Source organism: Lagenorhynchus albirostris, chromosome 8 (assembly GCF_949774975.1).
Source record: "Lagenorhynchus albirostris chromosome 8, mLagAlb1.1, whole genome shotgun sequence".
Classification (NCBI taxonomy): Eukaryota; Metazoa; Chordata; class Mammalia; order Artiodactyla; family Delphinidae; genus Lagenorhynchus; species Lagenorhynchus albirostris.
Genome location: NC_083102.1, coordinates 105457710 through 105485701, shown reverse-complemented (window position 1 = coordinate 105485701; position 27992 = coordinate 105457710). Strand labels below are relative to the sequence as shown.

The following is a 27992-nucleotide window of genomic DNA, read 5'->3' as shown; positions in this document are numbered from 1 at the left end:
GGTTGGCATCTGCTGGTTCTCTTTCCCCTTGCAAATTGGTCACATTTGCCTAGGTCTTGGTATGTCGACTAATTTTGAACTGTATCCTAGACATACTGAATATTATATTGTGAGACTCTGGGTGCTTTTGTTTGTTTCATCACACAATCAACCAGAAATGTTCAGACCATAAATGCCCCTCCTTTTATATGGGAGGTGGTAACAATCTCAGTTCCATTTTCAGAGCCTTCACAATAGCCATGTTCTGCCCATGTGTCCCTCAGTGGACAGTCTAAGACCCGAGCTGTGGCTAAATCTTTGTCAAAATCTCAGAGCCGCTGCTGTGTTGCCGTGGGTCCATCTCCGTGAAAGAGAAGCTATGAGGCAAGCCGGCAGCAGGCCACACACATGAGGTCAGGGCGTCTGCTCTCCTGTCCGGCCTTCTCAAGCCTTCCTCCTACACTCTCTGGCCAACAGGACTATTTTGTTCTGGTTCTTTCTAGAACGGTGGAGTTTCTCTCATAATTTTAGTCACCCACCGCACTGTCACCACCTTGCGGCTCTGTCACTGCAGCTCAAGCCTCAGCTCAAGCTTTGAGAGAAAAGAAAAACAGTAAACTCACCCCTGCATGGGCCACATTTCCAGCCTTTTACTTCCCTCCACAATCTGCCTCCTTTTGTTTACTTTTCATCATACTCAGGTAGCTGCTTTTTATATTTTGTCCAACTCTTTTAGTTGTATGTCATCAGCAGGGAAGAAAGGCTACCCTGGGCTTTTCTCCATCTCATCCTAACCAGAAGCTGGCTGTGCATCATGCTAACATTTATTCAGAAGCCATAACGTTTTCTGCCATTCCTTGTTTTACACAGGGTATCTACGGACCTTTGTCATTATGGTTTTTCCAAATGGAGTTGTAAGTATATTCAACAGAATAGGAAGAAGGCATCAAAAGGCTGTATCAGAATGCCAAGACTCGGACTTCCCTGGTGGTGCAGTGGTTAAGAATCCGCCTGCCAACAGGGGGGCCACAGGTTCGAGCCCTGGTCCAGGAGGATCCCACATGCCACGGAGCAACTAAGCTCATGCACCATAACAACTGAGCCTGAGCTCTAGAGCCCGTGAACCACAACTACTGAGCCCACGTGCCACAACTACTAAAGCCCACGCACCTAGAGCCCATGCTCCACAACAAGAGAAGCCACCGCAATGAGAAGCCCGCACACCGCAACAAAGAGTAGACCCCGCTCGCCGCAACTAGAGAAAACCTGTGCACAGCAACGAAGACCCAATGCAGCCAAAAATAAATAAATAAATTTATGCCCAAGGAAACAAACAAAAAAAGCATTCTGTGAGCTACCTTCCCACCTTATTTAAGCTCATGCCTCTCAGGCTTCAGGGAATTCAAAGTCAGACGTCTGTCCTCTTGCTCTGTCTCTCAACACACACCCATACACGCGTGCGCGTGCGCGCGCGCACACACACACACACACACACACACACACACACACGACTAATAATCATGCTGGTTCAAATGTTCTCTGCTCCATGCAGGACACAAATTTATTTCTGCAATATTAGTTTGGCTTTTGTCACTTGATAAAAATTAGCGCTCCTCTGTGTGCTTTGTATTTCCCCCCTCTTTCTCTTGCATCCTTTCCCCCTCCTCCCTCCCACCCCCCCCCCCATGCTTCACTGAGCACATGGTCATACACTGCCACAGGCAGGGGCTTCTAGGCAGTATTAAGATTAACGATTCACAGTCTAAGCACTTCAGAATGTATTTTTGGAGGATACTAAGAACATTACATACAGTCTTGAGACACTATCACTTAATCACTAATAATGCATTTAGATTAGTCATTAGTACTCGTTTTAGTATACAGAGGATAGAATGCTATAACGCTTGTGACGCATCCCCAGCCTCCCTGTGCAGGCGCACCTTCTCTGTGGTGCTTTTGCCTACACGTCTGCACTCACCCACAACCATTTCTATTCTCCTCTTTACTGTCTAGGTTTGTTAGTTTTTCCTCCCTCTCCAGTTACCAGATAGATAAACACCAGATAAAGAAACACAGAGGACGTAGATGCTTTTGAAGCCTCGACTTTTTATACTGGCCTTGTCCCTCCTTTACTCACCTGCAGACTTAAGGGCGTAATCGGCCATCTGGACTTGATCTCCTCTCAACTTTTTAAGTACATAATTTACCAAGTTTGACATTTCCTGTACAAATTTTAAAAAGAGTTTCCTGTTAACAATCTCTGTCAACTGCTTGAGTTTTGACAATTTACTTTGTTGATTTGGACCCAAATTCCCTAATCTGCAAAATGATAACAACACTGAACATTGACCAAGCTGCAGATGGAGCCCAGCACTGCATACAGATTCTTAACATCACCTTCCCAGGTCAGTGGGCTCGGTGTTTCTCAGGCAGCTGAGTTATCCAACCTGCGATGTTCAGCCGTTCACCAAGGCCACAGAGCAAGGCTGGACTCAAGCCCCTTCTGAAGGCCTGACAACTACTCCATCATGCTGTCACGGTGGGGCAGTCAAATGCGGATGCGTGTGACCTGCTGGGTGCCCCTTACAGTGTCTCTGCTTAGTAATAAAGACTTGAATGTTCTGTAAATATTTGGTTAAATATATATATATATATTTTTTGAAGCTTGTGGGATCTTAGTTCCCCAACCCAGGATCGAACCTGTGCCCCCTGCAGTGGAAGCGCAGATTCCTAACCACTGGACCGCCAGGGAACTCCCTGTAGGTATTTGGGGATCAAGGCAGTTTACATAGAGTACGTGATTGCTTGTGTGAGAAATTATTCATCATTTGGATTAACATTGGGTTCTTGAGTATGTTCTGAGTCTAGAAAAGCAAGTGTCCTGAGAGAACATAACAGTCTGAGTTCTAACTGAGGAAGCACTTTGTCCCAGGGCCGTGGCAGTGGGGACCTTGAGGCAGTGGTGGTCAGTGTCAGCTTTCTGTGTCTTTCAAAAAGCAGAACCTAAGGAAAGGAAAGAAGCTAGTGCTAATAAGGGGGGAGAAGATCTCATTGGTCTTCATCATAATGTTGCCCGACCTGGTGCTAAGTAGGTCAAATACACGAGCTTTAGGTCCCTGAATAAAAATATTTTACTATTTGAGTATTTGTGCATGGACTTTCAGAGACTGTCATTTCTGAATGAGATTTTGTTTGTCTTCTTTTGTTTTTAACTGCAAAATAAGACAGAATCAGTTACTTATTTGGGTGGGAAGTCAGTTTTCTTGAAATACAAAATCTTCCCTGTGACACAGCAATTATGAAAAAGTGTGTTTCCAGGGGCAAGCTTTAGTGAATGTAAGCTACTGCCGGGGAAGAATTTTCAAGAGGACACAGACCACACCCCAGCTGTCGCCCCATTCCCCACTCACGTAAGCTGTGGATGTGACAACTGAAGGTCAGACGAGCCCCGCCTCCCTGCCAATGCCCACATCACCTCGTCCACAACTTCAGTGTGGTCCCAGCCTTCAGCGGAGTCTCCATCTGCAGTCCAGCTGTAACTGTGCAGACCATCCCGTATATCTCTAAGTAAGGCCTTCAGAACATCTATTTCTTCAATTAAAAATAGAATTTCACGTAAGTTGTTTTCCAAAGTCTGGCTTTCCTTCCTGTGAATGGAGACCCTCACTGTGAAAGCAGGAAGCGGTGGGCTCCCTGCTGCCCCCCAGGGCTGGGCTTCAGGGCCAGCAAAACAAAGAGGTGCTTTACGTTGCAGAAGAGAGAAACCCCAAGTGAGGGGCGCTCAGGAGATGCCCCTTTGTCTAAAGCACTGCCCTTCCCTACATGTGAAAAGAAAAGGCTTTCAGGGAAGCTGTCCTGAGGACATCCCAGGGCTTGGGGCGTGCTCTGTGTAGGCACGTCCCATCCCTCCCTTGGTGAGTGCAGCCACCCTGACCTGAGCTGGGTGATCTCACAGTGTGGATCTTAAATCCCCCTCTCACCTCCTTAGGATGGGGAACACCTTGTACTTTGAGTGGGGTACAGAGCTGGAGATTCCCAGACAAGCCCTGAGACTCTGTGGACCAGCCTCAGGTGGGCGAGGCGGGGGGCTGGAGGATCCAGCCATGGGTGGAGGTGGGGGGCAGCTGCCTTTCACCAGCTCCAGGGTGCAAGATTTTACTTTCCAAGTATGGACTCTGCTACTTGTACAGTTTGAAACTTATTAGAAAGAATAAGAAAATGTCAAGCCAATGGGTATTTCTTTATGCTGAAAAAAATGGAAGCACTACTTATCTAGTATTTTCTCCCAATTTGTGAAACAATATAAAATTTTGAAGAAATAAAAACTTAAATTTTGGTGTGTTTGTAACAGTTTTTATTCCATGCAAAAACATTGTTACAAAATAATTTTGTGTCCCACTGCACTTCCCAGATCAGTAAACATATTTTAGAATTATTTTAATGGCTTCATAATTCTCCATTCCACATGTTTAACCTTCGACCTGTTTTTCTCATCTTGGTTGTTTCCTTTTTTAAAAAAATAATAAATAATATTGAAAGCACCTCCCAGTGTATATTTCCTTAAAGAATGATCCACAGAAGTAGAAATTAGTTTTATAATTTTACAAAAGCATTTCAGTGTTTGGACCCACACCAGAAAGTCCCACACATGAGAACATCTCACTCACTTTAAAAGTTCCAGTTGCTCTTTCGGCATTCGAAGCCTGGCCTGAAAAAAACAAAACAAAACAAAACAAAATCATTCCAAATCCTGCCTACTCAGGTGGAGGTATTTTTCCTATTTGTAAAGGGGAAGGAAATCACACTGCCACCCTCGATAGAGACGTGTGGCAAGTGGGACCCACAGCCTCTAAGACACCTGCATCTTCCTGCAAATAGTTATATTTAGAGGAGATGCGGAGGCATCCAGACCTGAGGTTTGTTCCTGTAAACAGTGAGGGGCATCCCCTTTCTCTGTAAGGAAGCCAATGGCTGGATTCCATTAGCATGCCATCAAACACATTGCAGGCCCTTACCTCATGCCGGCAGGGTGTCCCAACAGGACCGTCTCACATTTGAACAGGGGGTGCCCAGCCAGGCTGACGACGTTGCTGCCGTTTAGGATGCACATGGGGCGTGGCAGAGGAGGTCCACATGGGACAGCGGACAGAGAGTCTGCTCCCAGGCTGCAGCCCCTGCCCACCCAGCTTCCTTCTGCCAGCTCCTCTGTGTGCGAAGTTCCACGAACCTCGTGGGTTCCAGGCTCCCCCACCAATGGCTGCAAACCCAGCAGCTTAAAATGACAGAAGTGGATTCTCTTACAGCCCTAGAGGCCAGAAGTCCGAGATCAGGGTGTCAGCAGGGCCGCACTTTCCTCTGAGGCTCAAGAGAGATTCCATTTCTTGCTTCCTCCACCTTCTGGAGGCTCCCGGGCTTGCTGTGGCTGCACTGTCCCCACACGCCCTTCTCCCCTAGGTGCTTCTCCTCTGTGTGTCTCTTATCTTATCTGTGTGACACATGTCAATGGGTTTAGGGCCCATCTGGGAAATCCAGGATGACTTCATCTCAGGAGCCCTAATTACATCTGCAGAGACTCTTTTTCCAAATAAAGATTCCATTCACAGGTTCTGCGGGTCAGGCCATGAAATAGCTTCTTGGGGGTTACTTTCAACCCACTGCAGTGACCAACCATGAGTTATCAGGGAAATAATGTTCCATCCTTCTCAACAGACAAGTTTGCTTTTTTGTTTCAAAGACTCTGACTTCCCATCAGTTTGCTCTGCCCAAATGTGCAAGGCAGGAGGGACATCTCATCCACACTGTTGTGTGACAATGGAGTGGAGTAGAACACAGCATGCCACACAGTAAACGATTACCTCGCTTTTGTTTTTCTGCTGAGCAATTTAATTTTTAAAAATATTTTATTGGAGTATTGTTGTTTTACAATGTTGTGTTAGTTTCTGCTGTGCAGCAAAGTGAATCAAATTATACATATATATATATCCCCTCTTTTTTGGATTTCCTTCCCATTTAGGTCACCACAGAGCACTGAGGAGAGATCCCTGTGCTAAACGGTAGGTTCTCATTAGTGGACAATTTAATTTCTTACAGGCTCTCCTCAACATTTTTCTTTTGATGTGGATGTGGATGTGGGAGCTTATTTTTGGTAGGGAGAAATTCTTATTTCTAGTTTTTCAGTTTCTGTTTGAATAGGTTTCCTGTCGGTAGAGGCAGTGTGTTGCACTTCTGTTACTTTTTTTCTGTTCTAACCTTAAAAGAACATACAGGAAATATGCCTTCATTAATTTGCTGATAAATAAATTTGAGAGTTCTTTGAAAGCTAACATTTTCCGGATTTTTAAAAGCATTTTTATTTGCCTCATTTCCAAAAGGATTTTAGGTGGCTTCCACTATAGGAGCAAATATAGTATAAAAAGCCATCAGACCAGGGCTTCCCTGGTGGCACAGTGGTTAAGAATCTGCCTGCCAATGCAGGGGACACGGGTTCCAGCCCTGGTCTGGGAAGATCCCACATGCCGCGGAGCAACTAAGCCTGTGTGCCACAGCTACTGAGCCTGCACGCTAGAGCCCATGAGCCACAACTACTGAGCCTACACTCTAGAGCCCATGAGCCACTACTACTAAGCCCATGTGCCACAACTACTGAGCCTGTGCTCTAGAACTCGTGCTCCACAACAAGAGAAGCCAACACAATGAGAAGCCTGCACACTGGAACGAAGAGTAGCCCCCACTTGCCGCAACTAGAGAAAGCCCGTGCACAGCAACAAAGACCCAACACAGCCAAAAATAAATAAAGTAATAAATTAAAAAATAAAAAGCCATCAGACCAAAAAAAAAGTGAGGAAATGAACGTGAAGAGAAAAGAAGGACTGGGAAAGGAAGATAACACGTGAAAGATGGGTTGGCATCCACAGGGAAAAATGAAAACCTCAAAGATGCAGCAGAGGCTGCTTTGGGTACGGCTGGTGATCCATCCCTTCCACGAGGGTCCTGTGATAAGAATGGTGCTGGGGCTCCTAAGAACCTTTCTGGAGCTTCCTTCCGGGCAGGTGTACAGAGTCCCATGGAAGGTTAGGACAGATGTCCAGTGCCTTCAGTAGGACTGCACAGCATCTCCAACAGAGCTCCTAATGAAACACCTGCTGCCTGACCCAAAACATGCCCATTGAAGGAGGACCAGTTGGCATCTGCAGTCAACTGGACAGGTGTGGAATCAACAGCCTCCTGAGAAATGACAAGGCTGAGTAGAAAAGGCAGAGAAACAGCTGTGGGCAGGGCCACAGCCTTGTTAGTCATTGTTAACTATTTTACTCTTAAAAATACGGAAGCCTTCATGAATCTGCTAGTCATCCTTGCTCAGGGGCCGTGCTGATCTTCTCTGTACTGGTCCACTTTTTGTATGTGCACTGCCTCGGTGAGCACTGTTTTGTTTTTACAGGTAATGTCGACTGAGAATGTGGCTCAGTCAGATTCTGAGAATGTGGCTCCAATACTTTGAGCTGTGACAAATTGGATGCAAGTGTTCACAAATGCCCCACGTGGTCAGTACTTTTTTTTTTTTATAACAAAACTGCCACAAGTCATCTAATTTTAAACCTTATAACTTCCAGGGAAGAGGGCACAAGCTCAGGTCCAAGGTCACTGACTGGATGGAGTTCATTGGTCTGTCGCTTCTTTCTGTGGAGCAGTGGTTGACTTGACTGAAGCTCCTGTCCTTCCTCCTTTCTCTCATCTTCAGAGGCCAAAGCATAGGACAAACAAGGTAACATCTGGAGTGCTGGGGTGCACCAGAGAGAGGACACCAGTGTCTGGTCTCAGGCTCAGTCCCTTTTGCTCTAACTAGCTTCAGGACAGATGGGAGGCCATTCTGTCCACAGCTCCAGGCCGTGGTTAACTGAAGTGTTCGTTGCCATTTTCCATGTGCTGAAGCTTCCCTTGGGGTGCTGGCTTAGTTTGTTCAGGCTGCTCCAGAATACCAGAGACTGGTTGGCTTATAAATAACAGTTTATTTCTCACAGTTGTGGAGACAGAAGTTCAAGATCAAGGCACCAGCAGATTTGGTATCTGGTGAGAACCACTTCCTGTTCATAGACAGTGTCTCCTCACTGTGTCCTCACATGGCAGAGAGAGGGCAGGGAACCCTCTGGGGTATCTTTTTTTATTTTTTATTTTTTGGCCACACCATGTGCCATGCAGGATCTTAGTTTCCCGACCAGGGATCGAACCCACACACCCTGCAGTGGGACTGTGGAGTCTTAACCACTGGACTGCCAGGGAAGTCCCTGGGCTATCTTTTTTATAACGGGCACTAATCCCAATCATGGGGGTTCCACCCTCATGACTTAATCACTTCTCAAAGACCCCACCTCCTAATACCTGGGGTTAGGTTTCAACATATGAATTGGGGGGGGACATAAATATTCAGCCTATGACATTCTAACCCTGGCCCCCCAAATTAATGTCCTTCTTGCATACAAAATACATCCATTTTATCCCAACAGCTCAAAAGTCTTTGTTCATTCCAGCATCAACTTAAAAGTCCAAAGTCCAAAGCCTCAACTAAATGTCATCCAAGTCAGATATGGGTGAGACCCCAGGTACAATTCATCCTGAAGCAAATTCCCCTCCAGCTATGAGGCTGTGAAATCAAACACATTAACTGCTTTCAAACATAGCAGCATAGGATAGACATTGCCATTGCAAAAGGGAGAAACAGGGAAGAAAGAAAGGGTAATGAATCACAAATCTAGTGTATTAGATTTTAAATGAGTGACATACAAAATGATTTAACAAAACATCACCTGGTAATTGTAAAGCTGTGAACCATATTCTGCAATTACAGCATAAAATTGTCTGGATTTTTGAGGAAACTCTTTTTCTTTAAGCCTCATGTGGTTTCTAAATCCTGTTAAGGAAAAGATTGACTTTGATTAAATAGTTTATCTGGAAACAGTTATAAGATATTTTACATTGATGAAACAAAATTTATATTTTCAGGCAGGACAAAAAAAAAATTTAAGTTCTTTCTGTGTCCATTTGGGCCTTCTCCCTCCCTGCCTAATATGCAGTGTGCATCTGCATTACACATTAACCAGGGCTCCTCAAAGACGGGCGTGAACTTTATATAAATATCAGCATGTCATTTTGACGTATGAGCTTTTGTCTCAAAAATGTATATGTGCCTTCGACTTCTAACAGGTGGAACAGTTCTCAGAACTACTGAGAGTCTGTCTCCTGAGATATAATCCTCAGTTTGCCTTGAATAAAATTCCTCTTTTTCCTTCTTAACCTGATTGTTAATTGAATTTTTGTGGACAACATATATTAATAGAGATTTCTCTAAGCAGGGAAGCTATATCAGATTCTTGGGTGACAATAATTTTAAATGGCAGCATAAGGGGCTCAAAAACGTGTTCCTTCATTGAAACAATCATAAGCTTGCAAAGACTAACAGGACCAACTTTATTGGAATTCTGAAATCTAATCTCAAACTTACAGCAACCAGAGGACTGAAGAAAAGGGCAGATTAATTTTGGAAAGAGAACAGTGTGGCATTATTGCTCACCTGCCCTACCATCTCCCACTCCCCAGAATGGTGGCAGTGGCTGTGCAGATGGCAGCCAATGTTTCTGGTGCAGATGTTGTGCCAGGGGTCTAATACAGACATTGTTCTTCAACTAGTGTGACTCTGAGTTTTGACCTGCCTAGTGTTCCCCTGATTAGCTGGTGCAGAGGCTGACCTTTGTTTCTACCCACTCCCTTGGGCTAGAACAGTTTTCTGGGAGGCTGCAATGTCTGTTGAAAGATTTCAAGATATAAACTGGCCATGACATCTCTGAGGAAGCCCAAACATTGGACTAACTAGAAAAAAACTTTATAACCCATCTGTCTTAAATATGCTCAAAAACTAAAGGAAACCATGGACAAAGAACTAAAGAAAACCAAAGAAATGAAGTATGAATAAAATGATAATACCAATAGAAAAATTATAAAAGGAACCAAATACAAATTCTGGAGCTGAAAAGTACAATAACTGAAATGAAAAAATTCACTGAAAGGGCTCAACAGCAGATGTGAGTAGGCAAAAGAGAGAATCAATGAACTCAGAGACAGAACAATTGAAATTATCGAGTATGATGATGAGGAGGAGAAAGAATAAAGAAAGTACACAGGGCTTGAGAGACCTGCAAAACAGCCTCAAACTTATCAATGTACACTATGGGAGTCCCAGAAGAAGACAGAGTGAAAGATATCTGAATAAATAATAGCTGAAAACTTCCCAATTTGATGAAAAGCATAAATCTACGCATCCAAGAAGCTCAACAAACTCTAACTAGGATAAACTTAAGGAGACTTATACTAGGACACACTATAATCAGTCAGTCAAAAGTCAAAGACAGATAATTTTTTTTATTTTTTTACATCTTCATTGGAGTATAATTGCTTTATAATGTTGTGTTAGTTTCTACTGTACAACAAAGTAAATCAGCTATATGTATACATATATCCCCATATCCCCTCCCTCTTGAGCCTCCCTCCCACCCTTGGTAGTGTATATATGTCATTGCTACTCTCTCACTTCATCCCAGCTTCCCCTTCCCCACTGTGTCCTCAAGTCCAAAGACAGAGAATCTTGAAAAGAGCAAGATAAATACTACTTGTCAAGTACAAGGAATCCTTAATAAGAATATTATCAGATCTCTGAATATTATCAGAAACTATGGAAGCCAGAAGTTGGTGGGATGACATATTTAACATGCTGAAAGGAAAAAAAACCAAAACATGCCAACCAAGAATTCTATATCCACCCAAATTATCTTTCAAATGAAGAGGAAATTAAGACATTCCCAGAAAACAAAAACTGAAGAAGTTATTGCCAGAATACCTGCCCTACAGTAAATGCTAAGGGGACTCCTTCAGGCTGAAGTGAAAGGGCACTAGAGAGTCAATGTCATCTGGAAAATCAGTATCTCCAGTAAAGGCAACTATAAGTTTTAATAAGTAAATATAAAAGCCAGTATTATTGTATTTTTGCTTCGTAACTCTTTATATTTCCTGCATGATTAAAAAGACAAATGCATAAAAATAATTATAGATCCATGTTAGTGGATACAAAATATGAGGCCACAATCACCCTGATATGAAAAACAGACAAAGATGTCACAAAGAAAGAAAATTACAGGCCAATATCACTGATGAACATAGATGCAAAAATCCTCAACAAAATACTAGCAAACAGAATCCAACAGCACATTAAAAGGATCATACACCATGATCAAGTGGGATTTATCCCAGAGATGCAAGGATTCTTCAATAAATGCAAATCAATCAATGTGATACACCATATTAACAAATCGAAGGAGAAAAACCATATGATCATCTCAATAGATGCACAGAAATCTTTCGACAAAATTCAACACCCATTTATGATAAAAACCCTGCAGAAACTAGGTATAGAGGGAACTTTCCTCAACATATTAAAGGCCATATATGACAAACCCACAGCCAACATCGTCCTCAATGGTGAAAAATGGTGGAACCATTTCCTGTAAGATCAGGAACAAGACAAGGTTACCCACTCTCACCAATCTTATTCAACATAGTTTCAGAAGTTTTAGCCACAGCAATCAGAGAAGAAAAGGAAATAAAAGGAATCCAAATTGGAAAAGAAGAAGTAAAGCTGTCACTGTTTGCAGATGACATGATACTATACATAGAGAATCCAAAAGATGCTACCAGAAAACTACTAGAGCTAATCAATGAATTTGGTAAAGTAGCAGAATATAAAATTAATGCACAGAAATCTCTGGCATTCCTATACACTAATGATGAAAAATCGAAAATGAAATTAAGAAAACTCTCCCATTTACCACTGCAACAAAAAGAATAAAATATCGAGGAATAAACCTACCTAAGGAGACAAAAGACCTGCATACAGAAAATTATAAGACACTGATAAAAGAAATTAAAGATAATACAAATAGATGGAGAGATATAAAATGTTCTTGGATTGGAAGAATCAACATTGTGAAAATGACTCTACTACCCAAAACAATGTACAGATTCAATGCAATCCCTATCAAACTACCACTGGCATTTTTCACAGAACTAGAACAAAAAATTTCACAATTTGTATGGAAACACAAAAGACCCCGAATAGCCAAAGCAATCTTGAGAACAAAAAATGGAGTTGGAGGAATCAGGCTCCCTGACTTCAGACTATACTACAAAGCTATAGTAATCAAGACAGTATGGTACTGGCACAAAAATAGAAATATAGCTCAATGGAACAGGATAGAAAGCCCAGAGATAAACACACGCACCTATGGTCACCTTATCTTTGATAAAAGAGGCAAGAATATACAGTGGAGAAAAGACAGCCTCTTCAATAAGTGGTGCTGGGAAAACTGGACAGGTACATGTAAAAGTATGAGATTAGAACACTCCCTAACACCATACACAAAAATAAGCTCAAAATGGATTAAAGACCTAAATGTAAGGCCAGAAACTATCAAACTCTTAGAGGAAAACATAGGCAGAACACTCTATGACATAAATCACAGCAAGATCCTTTTTGACCCACCTCCTAGAGAAATGGAAATAAAAACAAAAATAAACAAATGGGACCTAATGAAACTTAAAAGTTTTTGTGCAGCAAAGGAAACCGTAAACAAGACCAAAAGACAACCCTCAGAATGGGAGAAAATATTTGCAAATGAAGCAACTGACAAAGGATTAATCTCCAAAATTTACAAGCAGCTCATGCAGCTCAATAACAAAAAAACAAACAACTCAATCCAAAAATGGGCACAAGACCTAAACAGACATTTCTCCGAAGAAGATATACAGACTGCCAACAAACACATGAAAGAATGCTCAACATCATTAATCATTAGAGAAATGCAAAGCAAAACTACAATGAGATATCATCTCACACCAGTCAGAATGGGCATCATCAAAAAATCTAGAAACAATAAATGCTGGAGAGGGTATGGAGAAAAGGCAACACTCTTGCACTGCTGGTGGAAATGTAAATTGATACAGCCACTATGGAAAACAGTATGGAGGTTCCTTAAAAAACTACAAATAGAACTACCATACGACCCAGCAATCCCACTACTGGGCATATACCCTGAGAAAACCATAATTCAAAAAGAGTCATGTACCAAAATGTTCATTGCAGCTCTATTTACAAAAACCAGGAGATGGAAGCAACCTAAGAGTCCCTCATTGGATGAATGGATAAAGAAGATGTGGCACATATATACAATTTAATATTACTCAGCCATAAAAAGAAATGAAATTGAGTTATTTGTAGTGAGGTGGATGGATCTAGAGTCTGTCATACAGAGTGAAGTAAGTCAGAAAGAGAAAAAGAAATACCGTATGCTAACACATATATATGGAATCTAAAGAAAAAAAAAAAGATCATGAAGAACCTAGGTGTAAGACGTGAATACAGACACACACCTACTAGAGAATGGACTTCAGGATATGGGGAGGGGTAAGGGTGAGCTGTGACAAAGTGAGACAGTGGCATGGACATATATACACTACCAAATGTAAAATAGATAGCTAGTGGGAAGCAACCTCATGGCACAGGGAGATCAGCTCCGTGCTTTGTGACCACCTAGAGGGGTGGGATAGGGAGGGTGGGAAGGAGTGAGACACAAGAGCGAAGAGATATGGGAACATATGTATAACTGATTCACTTTGTTATAAAGCAGAAACTAACACACCATTGTAAAGCAATTATACTCCAATAAAGGTGTTAAAAAAAAGGGTGTAATTTTTGACAACAGCATAAAAGAGGAAGGGATGTAGCTGTATAGGAGCAGAGTATTTATATGCTGTTGAAGTTATGTTGGTACCAATTCAGGCTGTATTTTATGAATTCAGAGTGTTAGTTGTAATCTCCTGGGTAGTCCCCATGAAAACTTCTAAAACATATCCACAAAATGAGAAGAAAATCAAAACAGTACACTACAGGGACGTCCCTGGTGGTCCAGTGGTTAAGACTGTGTGCTTCCATTGCATGGGGTGCAGGTTTGATCCCTTATCAGGGAACTAGGATCCCACATGCTGTGCGGCACAGCCAAGAAAAAAAAACACAAAAAATAATTAAACACAAAAGGCAATAATGAATAAAATGAGGACCAAACAAGGTATAAGACAGAGAAAACAATAGGAAAATGGCGGAATTCTTTTCTTATCAGTAATTACTTTACATGTAAATGGATTAAACTCTCCAATCAAAATAAAGACTGCCAGAATGGATTAAAAAAACATGATCCAACTATATGTTGCCTACAGGAGACACATTTTACAACCTAAACTGAAAACTATAAAAGAATGCTGAAAGGTATTTTTTAAAGATGTAAATAAATCAGGATGCTTACTATTGTTAAGATGAGAATACTACCTGAAACTGTCTATAGATTTCAAGCAATCCCTGTCAAATTCCAGCAATGTGGTCCAGGCATAGAGATAGACATATAGACCAATGGGATAGAATTTCACATCCAGAAATAAGCCCATACATCTATGGCTGATTGAATTTTTTGACAAGGGTGTCAAGACCATTCAATGGGGAATATAGTCTTTTCAACAAATGATGCTGAGATAACTGGATGTCCATTTGCTAAAAAATGAAGTTGGATCCCTACTTCATGCTATATACAAAAATTAACTCAAAATGGATCAATGAGCTAAATATAAGAGCGAAAATCATACAACTCTCAGAAAAGACATAGAAGTAAATTGTCATGACCGAAAATTTAGTAATGGATTCTTAGATATGACACCATTAAAATTAAAACATTTTGTGCATCAAAGGACATTACTCAAAAAGTGAAAGGGCAACCTACTGAATGAAAGAAAATAGCTGCAAATTATATATCTGAGAAGGGTCTAATATCCAGAATATATTAATATAAAGGACTCTTACAAGTCTAACCACAAAAAGACAAAAGCCCAATCAAATGGGCAAAGGACTAGAAGAGACTTTCTCCAAAGAAGATATATAGATGTCAAACAAGCACATAAAAAGTGGCTCAATATTAGTCAACATCAATCATTAGGGAAATGCAAATCAAAACCACAATGAGACGGCACTTCACATCCACCAGGATGGCTACAATCCTAAAAAATGGAGAATAACAAGTGTCGGTGAGGATGTGTGGAAACTGGGACCATCATACATTGCTGGTGGGAAAGTGAAATGGTGCAGCTTCTCTGGAAAAGAGTTTGGCAATTCCTCCCTAGCAACTTGCTAGTAGGAATATAACACAAAGAATTGAAAAGAGGTACAGTAAGTCCACTACATGTGAACGAGTTCTGTTCTGAGAGCTAGTTCATAAGTCCAATTTTTTCATAAGTCCAAATACTTATAATACTTTTCACACAAAAAATACATAAAAAACAAACAAACACAAAAAATATAGAAAACATTTTAAATTCTACAGTATAGTGCCTTGAAAAGTACAGTAGTACAGTACGACAGCTGGCATACAGGGGCTGGCATCGAGTGAACAGGCAAGAAATAAAGATACTGTCCTACAGTACTCTATACAGTACTGTATAGTACACAAAAGCACAACCACTTATAGAGGATGCACACACATGACAATGTACACCAGACATGTGAACTAAGTTATGTGATTGGACATGTGAATGTACATTCAAATCTTTGGAAGTTCACAACGTGAAGGTTCGTATGTAGAGGACTTACCGTATTCAAACAAGTACATGTATACACATGTTCATAGAAGCACTATTCACAACAGCCGAAAGGTGGAAGCAGTGGATGCCCATCCAGAGTTGACTGGATAAACAAGTTGTGGTCTATTCATACAATGGGATATTATTCATCCACAAAAAGGAATGAAGCACTTATTCATCTACAACATGGGTGAGCCTCAAAAACATGATGCTTAGTGAAAGAAGCCAGACAAAAATGGTCATCCATTGTATGGTTCCGTTTATATGACACATTCAGAGCATGTTAATCCTTAGAAACAGAAGCAGATTGGTGGTTGCCAGGGGATAGGGGAGGGGCAATGGGGAGTGACTGATTAATGGGTGTGGGGTTTCTTTTGGGGTTGATGAAAATGTTTCGGAATTAGAAGTGGTGGGTGTACAACACTGTGAATGCACTCAATGCCACTAAACTGTTCACTTCTAAATGGTTAATTTTATATTATGTGGATTTCACCCCAGTAGATAAAAAAAAGGGATCTGAGGGGCTTCCCTGGTGGCGCAGTGGTTAAGAATCCGCCTGCCAATGCAGGGGACACAGGTTCCAGCCCTGGTCTGGGAAGATCCCACATGCCGCAGAGCAACTAAGCCCGTGCGCCACAACTACTGAGCCTGCGCTCTAGAGCCCATAAGCCACAACTACTGAGCCCGTGTGCCACAACTATTGAGGCTGCGCTCTAGAGCCGGTGCTCCACAACAAGAAAAGCCACTGCAATGAGAAACCTGCACACCGCAATGAAGAGTAGCCCCTGCTTGCTGCAACTAGAGAAAGCCCGTGCACAGCAACGAAGACCCAATGCAGCCGAAAATAAATTAAAAAAAAAAAAAGGGTCTGAGTCCACTTTAATTCCATTGAAATCATTCACACATCAGTGGTGTCTAAAATGGATCTGGCCCCTTTGTGGGCAAGTGGGCAAGCTTACAGTGGGGAAAGACAAAGAAGAAGTTTGCATGCACTGTGAAGATGTATCTTAAAAGATATCAAAGGAATATAGGGTATTCATTTCCAAAACAAGGAAAATCCTGAGCACAAATAGTTCTACCGTTCACATGGCGTGTTCCTGACACAGGCAGGGAGGTGGAGCCTAAGAAGAGCAGACGTGGATCACTGTACATGGGGCTAGGGTGGAGCTGTGGGAAATCTCATCACAGAGGGTTCATGAGTCAGGGGCGGGCAGCAGCAAGGGGTCGAGGGTGCGGGGGCGGCCCCCTGAGGTTCACAGACTGAAATCAGCAGAGATGAAGACCAGACAGCTGGAAGCAGCAGAGCCAGGCAGCGTGCAGTTCTCGGTAGGAACTGGAATGTTCAAAGTCTAGTCTAGAGGTCTGCTGAGATGGTGTGGGTGCTCAGGGCACTAAGATGCGGCTAAAGGAAGGCTGGTGCAAGCTTCACAGAGCCCTCGGTCCAGGTATCTGCATGCAGTCCCAGCTAAATAGCCCCCAGTGCCATGTAAAATAGCATTTCGTGGTGGAACTGGGTGGAACTCTTTCATGGGCAGTCTACACTTCAGGTTGTCTGCATACCACAGAGCAGGTTTCCGGTGTGCTAGGGTTTGTGATGGGTGATATTTACAGTCAGAAAACTGCAAACTGCATGCTCCATCATTTCTTCAAGAATCCTATGATAAGCCAGAGCCTTTGGTTGTCAAAATCCCATAAGATGAAAAAAAAAAAAAAATCCCATAAGATGAGTCACCCAGATTTAGAAAAGGTCAATTGTATGTGTTTGCAATAAAAATATAAAGGATTCTTAACTTCACAGCAACTTCTTTCATTTTAAACTGTGATTCTAAGAGAAATAAAGTACTTGCTAAGTTTTCACAAAGATGCCCATATTACTTTTACGATCAGAAATAAAAGACAAAAAAAAAAAGGAATGGTTCAAGAGCGTGCAGTCGCTTCCAGGCTCCTGTGGCATTTATTACAAATGTGAGTCATTCCACTGTGATGTCTCTCACCACACACATCCTGTGAAATGGCTTCAAGGATCATTATTTAGGAGGACTCACCTAGAAGAAGAAATGTCAGTATAAACACCACACTCGTGACAGTCTTCCATGATCGAGTTAACCTGAAAAGAAGAAGAACAGCAAAAAGAATTTAACAACACACCACCCTTAACCTTTAATTTGAACTTTAACCTCTACAACCAAGTCAAGAAACAGGACTAGGCTGAGTATGTGAGTTAATTTAATTCCTAATCCACTATCTGTGAAATTGAGGGAAAACAGTATTCAGGCTGGTGCATATACATATTCACACATACATACACACCCCTCTCTTTCACACACATTACTGTCATGCTGTTCCATGTTTTTATGCCTATAAATGCTTATAAAGAAGAAAACAGAGGTCTGTTTTCTTAGAGGTCTGCAATGTAGCGTGAGCCAAAGAGAAAAAAGAAAAGTCAGAGTCTGATTTTGTGGAAATTCGGTATTCAGCTAAAGAACTACGACAACGAGCAACTATCTGATAAAATTCTTGAAAGCAATCCTAACCTTCTTTCCTGCTTTTTATTGAAGTACAACATACACACAGAAAAGAGCACAAACCATCACACAGCTCAGTGGACCTTCACAAAATGAACGTATCCATGTAACTTCACCCAGAACAAGGAAAGAGCACGGCGGCTGGTCAGCAGCCCCTCTGGGCCCCCATCAGACCCTGCATTTCCCGCCCCTGAAGGGCACCTCTCTCCCAGGCTCTGTGCCCACTGAGTAGGCTTCCTGGTTGGGAAGAATCGTAAACGGAACACATGTGTGGCTGATCCTCTGAATGTTCGCGAGCCATCCATGGCCTCACGCTGCGTGGCTGGAGCCCCTTCATTCTTATCACTGCAGAGTACCCCACTGTGTGAGTGCACAGACGGGTACCATCCTAACGCTGGTGGGCATTAGGGGCCGTGATGCACAACACCGTTGCCGTCTTACAAACGATGCTGCTGTGAGCGCTCTTGTCCGTGGCTTTTGATGAACGCACCGTGTGTATTTCATTTAGGTGAACTCCCAAGAGAGGAACTGCTGGGTGGTAGAGTCTGTGCACAGTCAGCCTCAGTAGATTTTTCCAAAGAGTTTTACAATGTGATCCCAGTTATAACCTTTTCACATCCAACTTTAAAGATTGTTTAAAAAGAAAAAAAAAGACAATGGCTAAAATAGGCTAATCACGTTAAGACAGAAGGCTAGGAGCTTTGGGACAAGGCTGCAGCTTTAGGGACAAAGTACCCTAAGGTGGCAGACTGAAATTTCTATTTAAAACCCCAGAACTGCCTGAAGCCTTTCAGAAAAGCCCTTTGGTAGGAAAGGTGGGGGGTGGGCGTGGTTGGTTGCTGCAGGCTTCTTGGCGTCAGAGCCTTTGTTCTCGCAGCTGTCCGGGAAGGTCAGGTCACGATGTCCCTATAAACCTCCATCAAAACAAATGTTATCCTCTGTCCTGCAAGTTTTTATCTAAAGGTGTAATGCTCTTAAAGGTCGTAGACAAGAAAGAGAAAGACAGGCATTAAATTCCTTCTCCATGCGCCCTTGCGGCATCATCACCCCACATCTTACTTGTTCAGGTCCCATGTCTTGACTTTCGCCCTCCGAGGTCCAGGCCATGGCTGAGGGGACGGGGGTCCCTGTGCGGGCCGGTCACCCTGCCAGGGGGCGCTCATCCAGCACACAGTCTGGGTCTTCCTGCCAGTGCCCAGGCCCCGCTGAGGAATCTCAGCTGGCAGTGCCCTCAGGGCCAGGTTCCCAGACCTGCCCAACCATCATCACTGAGGGAGCCAGGTGCCCAGGACCCAGCCGGCCCTCAGCCTCCTCAGGCCACGCAAATGGGGACCAGGTCCCTCGGACCCTTGGAGACGGACGTGTGCCCACAGTCTGGCGACAACGGCCTGCTGCCCGCCCCGCCCCTATGGCACTGCTGGGCCTGAGTTTCAGCAAGTCCCTTGAGCAGTTTGAGTTTGGGGTTTTGACCTGTTATGAGCTAGTTTCCATCAACAGAAAGGCAGAATTCCCTGCTCCAGGTGAATGAAGAATGGCTGAGCAAGGGACCTCAAGTCTGGAGGCTGCTTCATTCATAGTGCTGCACCCTGCTCACGAGAGAGACCGGGCAAGAGGCCACTGACGAATGACCCGAGAGGCTGCAGTTTACAGTCATAATTTCACACTGCTGCCGAAGTGCATTTTTTAAAAAAGAATGTCTTTCTCTTTCAGAACCCTTGTCCCCCACTTGCTGTAATTAACCTAAAACCCCAGGCCACAGAAAGTAACATTGCTGTTTAACATTATGCGAACCAGACAGGAAACAGATTTCCTGAATTCGTTTGAGCTAGTTGACCAAATGGACAGATTTACTCCCTCAGGGATCTGCTCCTGAGCTGGACTGTCCATTGGGCTTGTAACCTGACAGCTCCTGAAGCAGCTCAAACCCCGCGGGGAGTATAGACTCAGGACTGTCAGGGAGGAAAACATTTTCCTCTCCCCTCCTAGGTTCCTCTGGCTGGTCTAAGAATTAAATGGACCTGAGACAGATTAAGCAAACACAAGTTTTATAACAGGTACGTGTGAGGGAAGCCAGGAAAACGAAGTCGCTCGCCCAGATGGCTGAGACCCTCACCTCAAATACCATCTTCAGCTAAAGGCAGAAGAGGAGGTCAGTGTTGGGACTTCAGAGGGGAGGGAGGCAGTTCACATGGGGATGGAAAAGCAAGTGTCTGGTATATAAAAGCGGAGACAGTGGGACACAGAGTGGACTCTGATGTCTGGGCCCTGCCAGTCCCCACCCCTTGCCCCAATTCTTTGCAGACATCCCTCCCTGCTGATAGCTCTGTTCCAGGGACGGTCCCTTTATCTCAGTTCTTTACACAGCTAAGGGGAAGGTAAAAAGAACCTCCTGAGTCTTCTGTTTCTTCAAAATAATCGGCCTAAATGAACCCTCATGCCAAAGAGACATATTTTATGGGGGGGGCAAATTTTGTTCCTCTACAGAATGAGCCACCTAATTCCCCCCATATAGAATCTTTAAGTGGCTTATCCATCTACAAAAAGCAATCATGTCTATTGTCCATCCAGGGTGGTGAGAATGTGCTAAAAGCAACAGAGAGGAAGGTCTTCCCAGCCCTCTTCTCCGAACGTGCAGTCTTAAAACCACCTTGAAATCTCACTGGTCACCTGGGGGATCCACTGTCTAAAGAGAGTTACTCAGGTCATGGACCCCTCCCGAGGGACTGGCTTAGTGAAAATTACCACATACCTCATTAACCAAAGGTTAACTAAGCTTTTTGATTAAACCTTAGCTGTTACCATGGGGACGGTTACTTCATTACTCTTTGTTTTGTTTTCCCAGCAGGCAGCTCCAAGGGGGCAGGTGAAGGGTCTTGGGTCTTTGGGCCACCCAAGTGGCCGGGGCTTTCCTGCTGTCTCCTCACATGCTCTAACTAGAGGAGACAGTTATTAGCTCAAAATGTGTACCCACTAACAGCCTGTGTAGTCAATTCTCACCCAAGGACGTAACAAATGCCCTCTGTGTCCAGAGTCGTAAAGCTCAGCACTGGACCCTGCACACGACAGAGACCGGGCAAGAGGCCACTGACGAATGACCGGAGATGCTGCAGGTTACAATCACATAATTTCACACTGCTGCCAAAGTGACATTAAGAAAGAATGTCTTATTTTTTATAACCCTTGTCTCCCACTTGCTGTAATTAACCTAAAAACCCTGCCGTAGAAAGAAGACAGCAGTCCACAGAAAGTACTGGATTCAGAGAAACGTCAGATGCTTTCTCTACAAAGGAGGGTTATTTTCCAGGTGAACAGAGCACATAGGACACATGACACGTATACCACCAGATCTTACCGAATCCCCCCTGCAGGTACGTACCCGCTGGCGTCAGGGTTTTCCTGCTCGGAGAGCACAGTGCTCCTGCCTGGGCTGCTGCTGGCTTCCTCAGAAGGAGCCCTGAAGAGCCAGGCGCTCCACCTCGACCTGGGTCTTCCACTCATTTTCCCCACGAGGAACAAATTGCTGGTAGATGGGATACCGTCCGCTGTCTCTTTGCTACTTGATGGAAAACATGATGCGATCCATAATGCGCTTTGTGTTGGTTTGGGTTTTGTCTTCTTACTTCTCAGGTGGTTGTCCTTCGAGGAGGAAACCGAGTGAACAAACCTTGAGATGCCTCAGGCTCTTCTGTTGCATCACCTTCTGTGACGCATCACAATGGCCCAGCCCCACGCAGCGGGTGCACGCGGCCCCCTCCACCAGCCAGCACACGTCCTGAGTGTACATCACAGTGCTTTACGGCAGCAGCTCCCAAACATACCAGGAAATGCCAGGGTACCCATACCCACTGTTCTCAATTTTTTTTTATTAATTTTTTTTTCTTTTGCCCATGCCTCACGGCATGTAGGATCTTCATTCCCCAACCAAGGATCGAATCCGTGCCCCCTGCAGTGGAAATGCAGAGTCTTAACCACTGGACTGCCAAGGAAGTCGCCGTACCCACTATTCTGCTACAACAAATCAATGTTTCACTGTGTTTGCTTCAGTACTTTTAAAAATTTATTTTTGCTGTGTTGGGTCTTCGTTGCTGCTTGAGGGCTTTCTCTAGTTGTGTCGAGCAGGGACTACTCTTCGTTGTGGTGCATGGGCTTCTCATTGCGGTGGCCTCTTTTGTTGCTGAGCATGGGCTCTAGGTGCTTGGGCTTCAGTAGTTGTGGCATGCAGGCTCAGTAGTTGTGGCTCGCGGGCTCTAGGCACACGGGGTCAGTAGTTGTGGTGCACGGGTTGCTCCGCGGCATGTGTGACCTTCCCGGACCAGGGCTGGAACCCGTGTCCCCAGGGAAGCCCTTCAGTACTTTTTTTAAAAAAATAAAATACTAGGGATTTCCCTGGTGGTAAAGTGGTTAGGAATCCGCCTGCCAATGCAGGGGACATGGGTTCCAGCCCTGGTCCGGGAAGATCACACATGCCGCGAAGCAACTAAGCCCGTGCACCACAACTACTGAGCCCGTGTGCCTAGAGCCCGCGAGCCACAACTACTGAGCCTGCATGCCACAACTACTGAAGCCCAAGCGCCTAGAGCCCATGCTCAGCAACAAAAGAGGCCACCGCAATGAGAAGCCCATGCACCACAACGACAAGTAGCCCCAGCTCGCGGCAACTAGAGAAAGCCTGCGTGCAGCAATGAATACCCAACACAGCCAAAATTAAATAAATAAATTTATTTTAAAAAAACAAAAAAAAAATGTACCTTAACTAAAAAACACTTTAAAACAAAAACAAAAAACCCGAACATGTAGTAGAACATCAAAAGATTACTGCTAATCACAAAAAACAGACATCTCAAGTTAATGAATTTAGTGCTTTTCTATGTATGGGAAGATGCAAGAGTCTGGGCTCATTGAAATCATTCCTTTGATCTGCACCTCAGCTATCTGGGGCCAGTGTCCTGCTTTTCTCCATCCCAGATCCTCTCCGCAGTAGCCTGATGGTGCGGCAATATTCTTTGTTTACTGGAATGGCTGGCAACATTTTTTGTCCACACATCACAATTCACTCACCCATTTTTTTTTTTTTTTTTTTTTGCCCTACGTGGGCCTCTCACTGTTGTGGCCTCTCCCGTTGCAGAGCACAGGCTCTGGACGCGCAGGCTCAGCGGCCATGGCTCACGGGTCCAGCTGCTCTGCGGCATGTGGGATCTTACCAGACCAGGGCATGAACCCGTGTCCCCTGCATTGGCAGGCAGACTCTCAACCACTGAGCCACCAGGGAAGCCCTATTCCGCCATCTTGAAGCTCCTCCTCTGTGGCTCTTTTCTTATGATGGCCCACCTGCTGACATTTGTGACTTCCTATTGTTTTATTCTCCATAGCGCTCGACTGTCCCTTCATATTTGTTTTTGATTTTTTTCTCTTTTTTGGTTTTTCTGTCTTTGTTATGCTGATTTCAGGGTAAATTTGTAAGTGCTAGTATATAATTCACTGATTTTCTTTTTTTTTGGTTAATTTTTTTGATGTGGACTGTTTTTAGTCTTTATTGAATTTGCTACAATATTGCTACTTTTTAAAATGTGTTTTGGTTTTTTGGCCATGAGACATGTGGAATCTTAACTCCTGGACCAGGGATCGAACCTACACCCTCTGCCTTGGAAGGCAAAGTCTTTACCACTGGACCTCCAGGGAAGTCCCACTAATTTTCTTTTTAACTCTGTGAAGTATAGACCTATCCCAAGAAATCCCAAGATTCCTGATTTTTTACCTAATGGTCCCAAATTCAAAAGATACAAACTGATACATAGCAAAGTGTTGCCTTATTTAACCCACTTCTGCCTTGTAGTTATCAGTTCTCCACCCTCCTTGCATCCATGGGACCATTTCCTTTTATTTTCTTTCAAAGATATGATATGCATGTACAAATACATATGTAAAATACATATACTTATGTACAAATATATGTGTGTATATATATGTGTGTATTCATCTCTCTCCATCTATCTGTCTATTCATCTCTTCACTTTGTTGAAAGTAAATGGTAGCTTGCTAGGAACCATGCTCTGCATCTTGCTTTTTTCACGTAAAGATATATCTTTGTGACCATGATAATGGTGGTGGTGATGAAAAAAGAAGAAACGTAAATAATAGCTTTGATTTTAGGGTAGTAACTTTTCTCTCTCAGTAAATGGTTTATGAAAGTTCCAAAGAGTCTTTAATCTTTTAAAAATGTATTCTAAAATCTGCCAAGTATAATAAATTAATTCATACTAGGAAAAAATATATCTTGGAAGTTTTTCTGACTCACTTTGAGATGATCTTCCTCATTCTTTCATGTCTTCCTAGGAATTCATTGTACGAATGTGCACTGAACAGTTTACCCTGATGACCATCTTTATACTGAAAACAGTGTTCAATAAATAAGCACATGCTGAAGTTATTCTGAGTGTACGAGTACATCTGCAAGAATGCACAGCCAGAGGAAGAACTGCTAGGTCAAAATCTCTGTGTGTTTGTAATTTTGTTAAATGTTGCCTTTGTCCTCTGCGGAGACTCTACCAGTTAAGTTTCCACTAGGAATTTATGAGATTTTCTCCTGTTCGCCAACATGGTGTTTTATCAACCTTTTTATCTTTGCCAGTTGAATGGCTTTTAAAAAACTGTACCTCAGGATAGTTTCCTTTTGCATTCTGATGAGTGAGTTTGAGCTTTCTTTTTCCCACATGATTAAGACCCAAATTCTGGGTTCTGCTTTTTTTGTTTTGTTGACCTGTCTTTTCTTTGTTTCTTTTGCTTGGAAATTTATTTTTAAAATCATTATCATTCTTTCATTTATGTCTTTAAGTGTATACTTATTTCTTTAAGTGTGTACTCATTTTAAAACCCTTTTCAAACAACTGGATTAAAAATAAAATCCGTCTGGAGATCATTCATTTCCTGATTAGTCACCATCTTTCCATGGCCTGTTTCCTCAGTGACTTAGAGTTTTGGATGGCAGACTTATTTTGAGTGGGGAGTTTCCTAGTTTCACTCCCATCTCTGATCTTCCGTGTTTATTGGCACCCCATGACTTCCAGACTTGTTAAATTTTTTCTATTTGTATTTTGTCTATTGTTGTTATAAATTTGGAATAAGGAGGTACTTGAGACCACAACCTCAAATCTGATATTTTTCAGAAGACCCCAACATATACATATATATATATATATATATATATTTTTTTTTTTTTTTTTTCCGGTACGCGGGCCTCTCACTGTTGCGGGCTCTCCCATTGAGGAGCACAGGCTCCAGACGCGCAGGCTCAGTAGCCATGGCTCACGGGCCCAGCCACTCTGCGGCATGTGGGATCTTCCCGGACCGGGGCACGAACCCGTGTCCCCTGCATTGGCAGGCGGACTCACAACCACTGCGCCACCAGGGAAGCCCCCCAACATATTTTTAAAAGCAGTATTGTGACACAGACCTTTCAGCCTCCTACCTGCAACTGGGTTTCCTTTCTTCTCTGAAAACAAGTCAGAAAAACCTCATTTTAAATGGAATCAGAAAACTCCTGAAGGGGGAGCTCTCATGAAGTTGCCGGGAGGAAAAAGAGAGGTAAGAATTGCTGTAGCAAGGCCTGTTAGTGTAGAATTGTCTTGGTCTCAACTTCTTATCCATGATAATAAGAATGCTACTTTTCTTCTGGCACAAGGAGGGCATTCTTCAACATGGGAATTTCTTCTCCTGATTTTAAGGGAAGGAAGATCCCTCCCCACCCCAGTAACAATGCACTAACCACAACTTGCAGCCAACAAGAAACTGCCACAACCTGGAACTCTTGTTCTTTTCTAATGAACTTTTATTCAAAACAACCCTCCCCAATTTCCGCCCAAAACCTAATAAAAACTGACCTTCCCTTTGTCTCTTGGGACTTGCCTATGGTTCACCACAGTGTGGACAAAGAATGTCTCCTGCCATGTCAGTAAACAGGACACGTGGCCCTCAAAAGCCATCAGCCACTGCAGTCTCATGCACTGTGCACCCTGAGGGGATCCAGAACGGAGAAAATCTGGACACTGGCCCTAGACAGCTGAGGTGCACATCAAAGGAATGATTTCAGGGAGCCCAGACTCTTGTATCCTCCGATACATACAAAAGCGCTAAATTCATTAACCTGAGATATCTGGTTTTCTTTAATTAACAGTAATCTTTCCATGTTCTGACTACCTGGTCTTTGTTGCAAAAACTCCTACATATTCTGGCTCCCCCCTTACCTTTTTTGGAGCAGTCCCTCAGAGCGATCTGAGAGGCTATCTTCTCTGCTTAAGTCCTCAGCAAGTCCACTGAATAAAACATAAATTTCGACTTTTAGGTTGTGCTTTTTTTTTTTCCAGTCGACAATAGCTTGTTTGTCCCAGATTGCAATTCCTCTGCTATTCCCAAATAAACTCAACCCTGCTTCTATAATTTGTCAATTATTTTATTTAAGATTACAGTTTCTTTGGTTCAGAAGGAATTCTGATTGGCCATAATCTATATTAACATTTCTCTTCCCCAGCCCTGCTTGGGCTGTGCCCTCTGAGACCCTTTCTTTTCAGGACCTTCCCAGTCCAGTTACTAGCTGTTCCCAGCTGAGCCAGGAGCAAGAGAACTATGCCATCCCTGCTAAAAGTTGGGGAGTGTTGAGGTTGGAAGTAAAAATTTGGGAGTCATCTCATATTGGGGGGGGGGAGCTGGAGGAGACTGAATAACCAGTGAGTATGGATAGCACACAGAGATAGATGTCCAAAGACTGAGGGCTATGGCACTCCAAAATATAGATGCCAGGAAGAAATGTAGGATCCAGCGATGAAGACTAGCTTGCAGAATTAGCTTGCGAGTTACAGTGAAAACAGCAGAGTCCCAGGTCTTGGAAGGCAAGTAAAGAAGGTGGGCAGGACCACTTACCCAAGCAGTTGTAACTGTTAGTCTCCAGGTGCAACAGTTTCAAAGCTGTGAAAGCTATGGGAACTTCTGGTTCAGATGAATGATCCAAACATAGTTCTAAAAGCCAGTTCCTCCTGAAATCCTAAACATGATGCAAAGCCTTTGTCTTAGGCCATGATGAAGGCCACAGACTGGGTGATTTATAAACAGCAGGAATGCACTTCTCCCTGTTCTGGAGGCTGCAGCAGGTCTGGTGAGAACCTACTCCTGGTTCCCAGACACCATCCTCTCACTAACCCTAATCCCTGGGCAAACAATGCTGTGACTTATACAAAAGGAAGCCCTGTTATTCTTAGTGACAGTCTACGTGCCTCTACCTGCAGTGGAACAAACATTTGACATTGAAAAACAAAGTCTTGATTACTTTCAAGACTGGGCCAGCTGAGGATCCTGAAAATATTACATGAGAGCTGGATAAACCTCAGTTAGGGTTAATTCCCATCACAAGAGTTATCCTCTCGTTACCCAATTCATACATCACCTGTCTTCTGCTAGATTTCTAGGGCTTTACCTGTGTAGCAGAAGCAGCACCTTGTTTAATTCAAGTTGCCAAATGACCACCTTTACAGACATTTTGATTTTTCTTTTTACTGCTAAAGAAAACCTTAGCTCCATACTACTGCCCGGGTGGTGGGAACCACAGGGTCTCCAGCGGCTAGTCCTCTCCATCATTCTGTCCGATGACCACGTTGTGGCCCCTGCTGCGGCCTCTGGGCTCACGGAGCAGAGTGGGGAGCACGACTCACAACAGAGACCGAATCCAGGTGGGACAAAAGTTCGCACTGAAGTCAAGCGTTGGGACTTTGAACACTGTTC

At 43.4% G+C, this 27992-nt stretch overlaps 1 protein-coding gene and 1 non-coding gene across 2 annotated transcripts in view; both read right to left on the bottom strand.

Annotated features, from left to right (window-relative positions):
• The window catches only part of SUN3 (Sad1 and UNC84 domain containing 3), a 39766-nt gene extending 18044 nt beyond the window's left edge, over positions 1-21722 (bottom strand). The window contains exons 1-6 of the mRNA XM_060156241.1: positions 21577-21722; positions 17745-17806; positions 8781-8884; positions 4647-4687; positions 3455-3626; positions 2117-2201 (exon numbers count right to left, since the gene is read on the bottom strand). Of these exons, the coding sequence (XP_060012224.1) occupies positions 2117-2201; positions 3455-3626; positions 4647-4687; positions 8781-8884; positions 17745-17806; positions 21577-21722 (610 nt within the window). The remainder of the gene's footprint in view (positions 1-2116; positions 2202-3454; positions 3627-4646; positions 4688-8780; positions 8885-17744; positions 17807-21576) is intronic.
• Positions 7295-7401, bottom strand: LOC132525024 (U6 spliceosomal RNA). The gene has a single exon (XR_009542155.1). It is a non-coding gene; the product is annotated as a U6 spliceosomal RNA (small nuclear RNA).
• Positions 21723-27992: the final 6270 nt, after the last annotated feature.